Source organism: Homalodisca vitripennis, chromosome 6 (genome assembly GCF_021130785.1).
Source record: "Homalodisca vitripennis isolate AUS2020 chromosome 6, UT_GWSS_2.1, whole genome shotgun sequence".
Taxonomy (NCBI): Eukaryota; Metazoa; Arthropoda; class Insecta; order Hemiptera; family Cicadellidae; genus Homalodisca; species Homalodisca vitripennis.
In genome coordinates this window covers 120,685,326-120,695,848 of record NC_060212.1, presented here as the reverse complement: position 1 = coordinate 120,695,848, position 10,523 = coordinate 120,685,326, and the positions used below count along the sequence as shown (strand labels likewise).

General features: G+C 31.5%; 1 protein-coding gene across 2 annotated transcripts; it reads right to left on the bottom strand.

The window, feature by feature from the left end:
* Nucleotides 1-979: 979 nt before the first annotated feature.
* Nucleotides 980-10,244, bottom strand: LOC124364849 (rRNA 2'-O-methyltransferase fibrillarin-like). Of its 2 annotated transcripts, none has more exons than XM_046820632.1 (6): nt 10,088-10,244; nt 5,718-5,927; nt 3,884-4,026; nt 3,297-3,467; nt 2,000-2,245; nt 980-1,249 (listed from the first exon to the last, which is right to left on the bottom strand). In XM_046820632.1, the coding sequence occupies exons 1-6, from the start codon at nt 10,098-10,100 to the stop codon at nt 1,085-1,087; spliced, it is 948 nt and encodes a 315-aa protein (XP_046676588.1). In that variant the 5' UTR covers nt 10,101-10,244; the 3' UTR covers nt 980-1,084. The 2 variants fall into 2 exon arrangements, with proteins under 2 accessions (XP_046676588.1, XP_046676590.1); XM_046820634.1 differs by having other exon boundaries at nt 5,730-5,927.
* Nucleotides 10,245-10,523: the final 279 nt, after the last annotated feature.

Genomic DNA, 10,523 nt, shown 5'->3' with positions numbered 1-10,523 from the left:
GGTTTTGTTTTATTTGAAATGTATTTCTCTACCTAGCAATACTAGAATATGTGTGTATATATTATATGCATAGTTTGTCAGAATAAATGTTTTTTTCTAAATTCTGAAAATTCCAAGAATATTGATTTTTTTCTCTTGTAGTACACTAATATTCTTATAGTAACTTATTATTCATTTAAATTTAAATTAACTGTAGTATTGCAGTTTTTCTTATGTGTTACAACAATATTAGTCTAATTTATACTAACATTTGGTTGAAAAAGGAGTTAAAAAAAAATTATTTAGATGGCGCTGTACTTGTCACGGAATGGTTCTGTGATATAAATTTTGAGCCCAGACTAGCTGTCACAAGGCTCCGTGATACAAGGCCAATGGGTTAAATGCTGTATTCACCATCTCTGAACTGGTGGCAACGTTTTATGAAGAGGTTATTTGGAAAGCATGTATCCCAGTATGACAAATGTCTTACATTTTAAAATGATCATTATGTTAATTAGTTTAATTTACATAACACATTGAGATTGGAAAAAAGAAAAAACAGCCCAGTATTATATTCTAAGCAAAAAGAGAATGACAAATTCTGGAAACCTAGCGGACTCATGAGTTTCATATGATAACAGTTAATATGTAACATGACTAAAAGTCATATTCCCCTAACTGTTTATTTGATGGATTATGTAAAATATGTATTAGTCCGTATTTAAACTACATATAAATTTTAAAATTTTGAAAATTAAACTTCAAGCCATCCTTATTCACAATAAAAATATCACAGATAATAAATAAACTCACATGTATTTATATAGAGGATAAAATAACTAAAAATCACTTATTATTTTTGTATTAGTACATATATAACAGTTTTCATCTGCATACTGCTTCAGATGTCTGAACATTGTTATCTTATCTCATTTAATAAATTGTAAGAAGAGGGAACAATAGACTTGTAAGAGCCAAATCAGGAGAAAGAAATGTCCAATAATATTAAAAAATGTTTTTATAACATATACAACCACAATTATTTTATATTTTTAAATGTGGCACAAACAAAAATAATTTTTATATTGGTGGTCCCAAAACTCTGCTATTGCTTCGGTTGCGCCCTGTAAACACCAACAACAACTGCGTGGTCTCTCTCATACGGTTCCAACGTTAACTGTTCCTGAGGCTTGAATTTCTCTGCTTGCAGTTTTTTGACTTCGCCGGCAAATACAGCTTCAGGCTGAGCGGTCGAGTCTATACAGTTGGCCTGTGGAGTGCAAAACAAAATTAGTTGTTGAAAAGTTAAATTCATACAATTCTTGGCAGTATATAATATTGGTTTTATGTCAACATAAATATCCACAATCAAGGCAACTAATTACACTATAAATTAACTAGGATTAACTTCAATATTTAAATGTAAAATAATACTTATAGCCCAGCATTCGGCATGTTTATCTTTATTTGTAACAAAACAAAAAAACGTCACCAAAAGAATACCATGTTGTGATGAAAATTTGTCATAAATATTTCTTTACAGAGAAATGAGCTATTTTTCATCCTTAAAGTAATAGTGGAAATTACCTACTAATCCTCGTGTTTATGACACTTTAATATAATACTTTTATCCTATAAGAACAATATTAAAACCCAAACACATTTACAAGCTTATTTTTTAATTGTAGAATTATGGGATGTGTTTCATATTACAGTAATGATTAAACTTTTTTCTTGCAAAGTGTGTGTGTAAATATAAACAATTAAGCTAAAGTATTTAGATTTTTTCTGTAAATGACCAAAATCAAAAAACTAATTATATACTTCAAATAAGAAATAATATATTTTTTATTTAGAATGTTCAGTTATTCTCTAATTACCTATTTACATATAAAACAAGGAAACATTACCAAGGAAAGTAGAAGTACCATGTCAGGGATTTTACGGTTAAGACAACTGCAGTGCTAGATCATTTACCAAATTCCACATTATTTCCAGAAATAAACTATGAGTCTCTCACCTTTATTGATATAACGAAGTGGCCCCCGTTCTTGAGGAAACTGTGGGCGTTGATGGCCACGATACGAGCCTGATCAGGCTGTGCAACATCAGCAAATATGCAGTCCACGATGCCAACCAGCATCCTGTACTTGTGCGGATGTCTGGCGTCCTCGATGATCGGAATGATGTTCGTCCGCTTCTTGGCAACGTTTAACAAATCTCTCCCTGATCTATGAGAAAATTCTACGGCGTACACCAGTCCTTCCTGTATTCAAACCAAATTATTGCAAAAGTGAAACATAACCATAGCTTAGTTCTAAAATATAAATATTTATTATCACATTCACATTACATTTCTTAGACAGTAAAAAGTTTTTCTGTGTATGGATACATTTGCTTTACACATAAAAACATAAGCGATGCAATCTGAGATTTTAACAAATTTCAGCAAGCGCAAGAAATGAAAATTTTGCTTGTTTTCTGATGTAGAAATAAACAGGTCAGATTTTTGTCATTAACACGTACTCAATACAAGAAGCAGAACATGCCCATACTAGATTCAAGATGCATTCTTTATTTGTCATCAGATAACATTTATGTTACAATAGACTTAGTCAGCATAAAAATAGTACAAGTAATAGAATACAAATAAATCAAATATATAAATAAAATTATCATTACAAAAATGATAGAACTTTACAAAACAAGATTCTAATGTTTTGTATTGGTAAAGCAGAATAGAAATTATATTAATCAGCCTATAATGGTCATAAGAATGATGGAAACTTATTTTATATGTGCACTACATATAACAGTATTATTAAATTATATGATTATTTTCATACAGCTAAACAGAATTAAACAAGTGTATACACTGTGATTATAACATTACTTTGGTCTAATACAAACAGTAAACTAAGTATTGATTGATAGTTAACTTAGTTTTGCCATAATTTAGATCAAGGAATGTATATTAATAAAATGATAATGCAGCATGAGCAGCTCTTTTCCAGTACAAAATAGGTAACGAGTATTATCTTGTTAAATCTCTGAATATATATTTTTAATTTTCTGATTACAGTATTATGCATTAAAAACTTAGAATTAAACATGGTATAGTGATAGTTCAAACACACATTTTCATTCATTGTATTTATCAGATGTAAATTGATCTGGACTTCAAAATTACACAAAGATAATACTGTTATCTCTACTTTTTCTGGCACTAAAGCTTAATTCTCTACGTACTGCCCTTGTATGTTATTTAGTTGTCTAGGTATAATGAAACAGTTAATAAAGCAACAAATGGTACTGACCGGTCCAACAATGTCGGAAACGTGAGAGACGGTGGTACCCGACGCTGCACCAAGATACAGCACCTTGCTGCCCGGAGGCATGTGTATTTGGTCAATACCTCCCAGGATAGCTGCAGCCAACTTTGACCGGAAAGGATTCCAAACTCTGTATTCCTTCTTCAACTCCCCTTCCTGTAATAATTGATCCGTTGTTAGGCCTCAGTTTTACAAGCACTTAATAGCTGTAATCTACAAAATAGCATTAATGTAGTTTTCTCTTACACTACATACACTGACTTAAACTTACATTTCGTAACCATGAACAAAAGATAGCCTCAAAATAGGTATCTACAAAAACACTGTTGGGAAATAATTCTTAATATAATACATTTTGTAAAGCAGTAATTTGAAATGTATTAAGTTTAATTTGATTTTTGAGTAGCAATGTTACGGGACGAAGATTAGCACATTTTAGTATTACTATTTGTTAGAACCAAATTTAATGATGACTGCTTCGTTGTTTTGATTGTCAATAAATTATACCAAATTTAACTCTCAAATTTCCAAGTAATTATTTTGCATTAAGTCTGTATTATATGACTACTTACCTCCACAGATATCCTCTTCTCCCCATACACTGCCTCACCAGGAACCATGTTAAGCGTCACCAGAGCATCCTCCCTACCTCTGGCTATAAACACACCCTCGTGCCTGTGTGGCTCGATTATAACATTCTTGCCACCTCCGAAACCTGAGAACAACACTTGCATCACAATACTGAAGTTATCACCATATAAAAATTTAAAGCCTTTTGATAAGTTTTAGTTGTTGTCGATTGGTTTTGTTATTGTAAGTTTGACTTGGTTTTAACATTCTAATAAGTTAATTGAAACCATTATACTTGTGTGGTCATATGTGGTGATTTGCATATTTTTGAATTGAGACAAGCATCTTTATTATATCAATTAATGTAACTATAATGATGTTGAGTTTTGTTACAATTAAAAACAGGATATTGTGATTATGAAATGCTCACCCTACAAATAAATGAACCGAGATGAAATGAATGTTGTCATGAAATTTGTATGTTGTATAAATGAACAAGGGAGTATAGAAGTATGTACAAATTGTAAATAATATCTTGTTCAAGTGTTATACTTCTACTAGATTTAGTGTAATGAGTCGGTATATCATTAATTTACTGATTGTTGTTGTTGTCTTATCATATGCATACAGAGTGCTTTATAAAAGTAATGGACATCTTTAACGAAAAATATATTTGTTCATCCAATTGTTCCAAATGGTTAAAATTCTTTAAAATAGTCTCCTCCTGGATCATTACACCTGCAGAGACAATTCTCCCAAACCGGGAAACTCCTCGGCCGGAATGCCAATCAGGAACCTTGTAATGTAAGCTTGGATGTTCTTCACAAACCCCCAGTTCTTTCCTTTTAATCAGAAGAACAAACAAAATTCATACGGACCCAAGTCAAGACTGTAAAGAGGCTGGGGCACCACTGGGGTCTTGTTCTGGGTCAAGTAGTTGGTAACAATAAAGGCCATGTGGCCGGAGAATTATCGTGTTAGTTTGAAGACTTTTTTATTTCAAGCCTGACACACGCAACTCAAGAAGTCAGCTGGGTTTGAATTCCAGTACAGTGGAGTCCCGCTAATCCGAACAACACATGTAATCCGAACGTCGGTTAATCCGAACAGGTCCAGGAGGAATTATTTACAACGATAATGAACAGTTATAGGAACTAATAACATAAAAAATGAAAATGGGTGCATCATTTCGTACATAAACAAAGAAAACTTTAATTAAATAGACATACAGTATTTTATTAAGACAAATTGTGTACGGTACAGTACATAAATAATGAAGTTAAATACAGTACCAAATTGAAACTTATAGGTTAAGTATGAGTTAAATTACTGTATTAAGAAGTGAAATCAAACAAAAATTGGACGTGCAGTACTGATATTATTATTGAGGACAATATTAATTGTTAGAAGACATGAATTCAGTTATTGTCTTCTGTCGCATTGAAGAGAGTCTATTGGATGACGTGTAGTTTCGTACAACTATTGAACGCGTGGACCCGTACAATATCCAGTACGCTCACATTGCTTAACAATAGAACTCTCACACTAAATACGGTAAATGTGCTTAGTATTCGCAAACACGTTTATTTGTCAAGAAATACAATGCAACAGTCAGAAAACTAGTTTTAATAAACAATGTTGATAATTCTATAACAAAATAGACCCATTCTAAAGTTTAAAACCGTATTTTTCTGTAATTCTGGCTAATCCGAACAATCACATAATCCGAATAGGGCTCGGTCCCAATTAGGTCGGATTAACGGGACTCTACTGTACATTAATTTTGGTTTTTAACTTTATTAGGATATATTTAAAGCATTAATCGCTAAAACTTACCTCCTCTACCACCTCCTCGACCACCGCCTCTACCTCTACCACCGCCCCTACCACCACCCCGTCCTCCTCTGCCGAAACTTGGGCGACCACCACCTCCTCCTCCTCCCCGTCCGAAACTGGGCCGACCACCACCGCCTCCTCGACCAAAGCTTGGTCTTCCACCCCTATCTCCTCCTCTTCCACCGCCACCTCGTCCACCAGGTGAGAATCCTAAAAAAAAGGAACAGTTCACTAATTTTATTACAGAGTAAATAAAGCGAACACTATGAGAATTTATCCACCAAATTCAGTTTTAAAATATTGTTAGCAGTCAAGGGAAATCTGTTTGAGATCATAAGTTTTACAAATGTTCTACAACAGAATATTACTTTCGGATCAAATAATTACTTTATTTCTTTATAATCCTGTTAAGACCAAGTTTTATACAAAATATGTGCAAGTGTACTAATTTGAAAAATGTCATTTTAAAATTACATTGATAAAAGTTATCAAATAACCATTTTAACTTATATTCTTAACCAGGTTTAGATAAAAAAAAAAACTTGACCTTGGTCAAGTTATCGAGCTTATATTCATTACTTTTATTTTAAACGCCATTTATTTTTGTAAACACAAGTTTGAACTATTGTTTTAAGGCCAGTTTAATTAAATAGGTTTTGTTAGTTTACCATGCTCATTGCAACGAATGAACCGCTATACTGTTGAGGGCTGTGTTGCAAAGATCTTGTGCTGTCCACTAATGCCCTTAACTTCAGGAGGAATACGTATTTAATTAAATATTGTTTTAATAAACCTCCACAGACACACAGCCTGAAGCGACTATTTTTTTCAGTGAAATTACGTTAACCTGTGTTAGTATGCAAAAAATTACGGCGATTGGAGCGGTAGTTGCTGATCTTAAGATTTACCGTTTTTTCATATGGGCTTTGGGCCTTCCAATATCAGGTTTAACAATGAATTAATTTTAAAAAATTGCAGTTAAGTATAAAAGCACAAAAAACCCCTAAACACAGAAATAAACAAACTACATTTTAATGTAACTGGTAGGCCTCATGGTGTTTCCGGGGTGCGCAAAAAGCCCTTGAGGCTTAAGTGCATGGCAGTAGGCCACCCCAGGGGAAAAAAAATGTAACTCCGGTAATTTTAGCTCTATTAGTTTTTGGTTAACGTTTAAATTCTGGTATTTATACTTTTTGAGCCAAGAGTAGGCATGCGTTTTCCAATCAGACAGTTTGTCAACCAGCAGTGCAGATTTATGTATACATGAAATAAAATGCCATGACAAAATATATGATCTTATAGTATCATTGAAAAACAATATTTTTAATTCTGTAAACTTATTCCCAAATGCGATATACTTTTTGCAGCCAGTTGTTCTATCTCGCTTTCATAGCAATTTTACAAGAGTTTTTCTCGGCTTGTTTTGCAAAATACGACAAATTCGATTGCAGCTTAAAGCCTGAAGAAGATAAGAACAAAGTTAAAAACTGAAGCCCTAAATTTTACAACGTGATCTGACATGGGGGAAGTTGGGAGATCTGAGACGTGATCTGAAGTCGGAAAAAAGACTACCATTCAGAAATGACCCTGGTCATCAATGCGGCCTTCTAAGCGCCCCTGAAATGCTGGCAAAACAAGAAAACATCCCTCGAGTTAGTACCCAAATTCAAGCTTAGATCACGTGAGCGCTTGTTAAGGCTATCGTTACTTTTTATAGACATAATTATGTCGACATAATTATGTCGGTTAATGCCGCTTTTGTGGTGTTAACCATCAAAATTTTGTCGATCAAACATTCCCTCGTATAATTACTTTTTTATAATATACTCCGGTAACGTATATATATATAATTCATGCACCATTGGATTCGGGAAGAAAAATGCTAAGGAACAGATGAGTTTTATTCCTCTTTGTATTATGGTTATGACGTAGCAAGCTTGTTATTTTGAACGTAAAAGAAAACGCGACGCCGTTTGTTGTGACCGCCATATTGCCGCTGCCGTTCTGTATCACTTTCGTGCCGAGCTGTGGATATTTCTAAGTTTTAATAGTTTTACGCGTGTTTTAGTGTCGTCGTATTTAATGTGTAGTGTGTTGTTTTGATGTCGTAGTAGTGTAAACATATATATTTTAGAATAAATCAATTTCTATTTATTGAAATATGTTTGAGAAATTACCGGCTTTGTGTAGGCTATGGCAAAATGACTTGGCTAAAATTCATTTCACATAGTTTGTTATTGTTTTCACTTACTAAACGTTATTTATAGCACTCTTTTAGCTTTGAAGTAACTATTTATTTTTGGTAAATAGATAGTTTTCACAATAAAATATATATTTCCTGTAATTTCTTTGGTTATATATAATAACTGTTTGGGTTTTTCTATATTTTTTCAATATCTTTAGTTATATTTATAGTTTTCTAACTACATAATATTTCCTATTACTTATAAACCATAAATTTATAAATTTTGATATAATACAAGCTTTAGAAACTATTTTATATTTTGCTGAATGAAAATTTTTCGCAAAGTTTTTGAATAATGGCAAAATTTAACTTTTTTTACTTTTCAAAAAATAATTTATGGTAATTATTTCATTACTACTGTATATTCTATTTTATTCTAAGTAATAAAATATGCAAAATAACATGTATTCATAGATAAATGTATTAGCAAAACTTGTTTTACCAAAGTCTTACGTGTACACCCGATTTTCAGAATTTATACGCATCGCTGCTTTTTGTTCTATAGCTTTATGATGCTTTCATAAATGTGTATAATGTTTATGTTTTTCTGAAACTAGATAAAATTTGACACAGAATGGCTATCTCACTTATAAAATATTTCTCACTATAACTTCATTTGCTAGGTATGGTCCCCCCAAATTTAAGAAATATTTTTCGTAAATTTTATATTTGATTAAAAAAAGTGTTTATTAGAACATTTTTTATGGTTAATTTTACAATATAGTGCAATTCTACGTTTAATTCTGAACACAAAAATATATACTCTTATTTATATTGCTTTTATTTTATATTTTTAATAATTTTTTTAAAAAAACCTTGCGCGAAGCTCCAAAACAGCCCGACACTACAGGATGAAATGACCGCCAGTTCTAGGGTTAAGGCTATCGTTACTTTTTATATAATAATACATACGTACTGCCTAATTTGAATTAATTCCTGCCTACCGAATTAATCTGTTTATAAATTTATTAGTTTGTTACATTTTAGTGTTAGTTAAATTTTTGTATACCAACATGCTAACACGGTAACAGGTCACAAGAACGTAATAACTCTAATAGGTATTGACAAACAACAGTATGCTACCATGGTAAAAGGTAAATAGAACATAATAACTCAACATGCTATTTTGTAATAGGTACCTAATATAAACAACAGTATCCAGCGGCCATTACTCACATGGTTTAACTTTGTTTGAATTACTTTGGAACAATAATGTTGAACTGAATTATGTTATAGACTTTTAAAATTGTATTATATAGTGAAGCTATAATTGTATTAGTCAAAGAAAAATATACATTTTAGATAATATAAAATAATACGACTTTCTTTATAGTAAGTTTAGTCAGTTACAATTATTTAATAGGATAACCAAACATATCTGACAGCATTTAAATCATTCTGATTGATGATTTGATATTATCAATCACTCGAGTATTAGACACTTATTATATTGCAGCCAATAATAGGCCTAACTAACTTATTACTTTTTTATTTACAAACATAGCATAGCTGAACTAATCTATAATTTGAAATATCTATAATGTAATTTGGTTTGATATGGTTTTTTGTTGTTCAGTAGGCTAGTTTAGATAATCAGACAACTTTAATCTGCATTAAAATATTGACATTATGAAATATTGCTACTTTAAGCGTTCATAGGAATAGGTACGTAAGCTATAGCCTACTAACTAAACATATAAAATAGTAAAAATTCTTGTACAGATTAAGGACATTATTTTTAATATGTAGGCTATAAACAAAAATTCACCTAGTGGTATATTGGACGAAAGGAATTAAGTACATAAAAGCTTCAATGTCAACAATCTTAGTATATACTTTGTTTACAGAAACTTTCTTTGTAAGCCAGGCTAGGTTATGTGGCTTGACTAAGTTTTGAATTCATTTAAAATAAAATAGCAACTTATAATACTAAAAGATTAATAAGCAGACATTAACTTAAATCAATAAGTATAAGATCAATATAAAAAGCTTAATAAGCCAAGAATAAATACTAAACAATGAGGCATCATGAGTTAAAGAAGGTAGTTATACCGGCAAGTTAATAATAACACAATATTATACGCTATCTCAAACATTACTGAAATAAGAATACATGAAGACTTACCGGGTCTACCCATTATGTAAAATTCACAAAAGAATACTACTCAAATAAACTGAAACAAACTATATATTCACAATACACACACGCGGTCAACGTGCTGCACTGCAGCGTGGGGAAGAGCTTTTTGGGGTTAAGTTTCAGAAGTTTTGTTGTCTTCTTTCGATCAAAGCACCGTGATTGGACGACACCCACGACACATGTTTCTCTAGGCGGATATGGAAACTAAGGAAGTGAATTTATCAATGCTCTGTAAGTACCGAATATATACCAAAGACTTATACAATGTAAACGCTTTGTTGGAGGCATATATATATATATATATATATATATATATATATATATATATATATATATATATATATATATATATATATATATATATATATATATATATATATGTGTGTGTATGTGTGTGTGTGTGTGTACATATATATATATA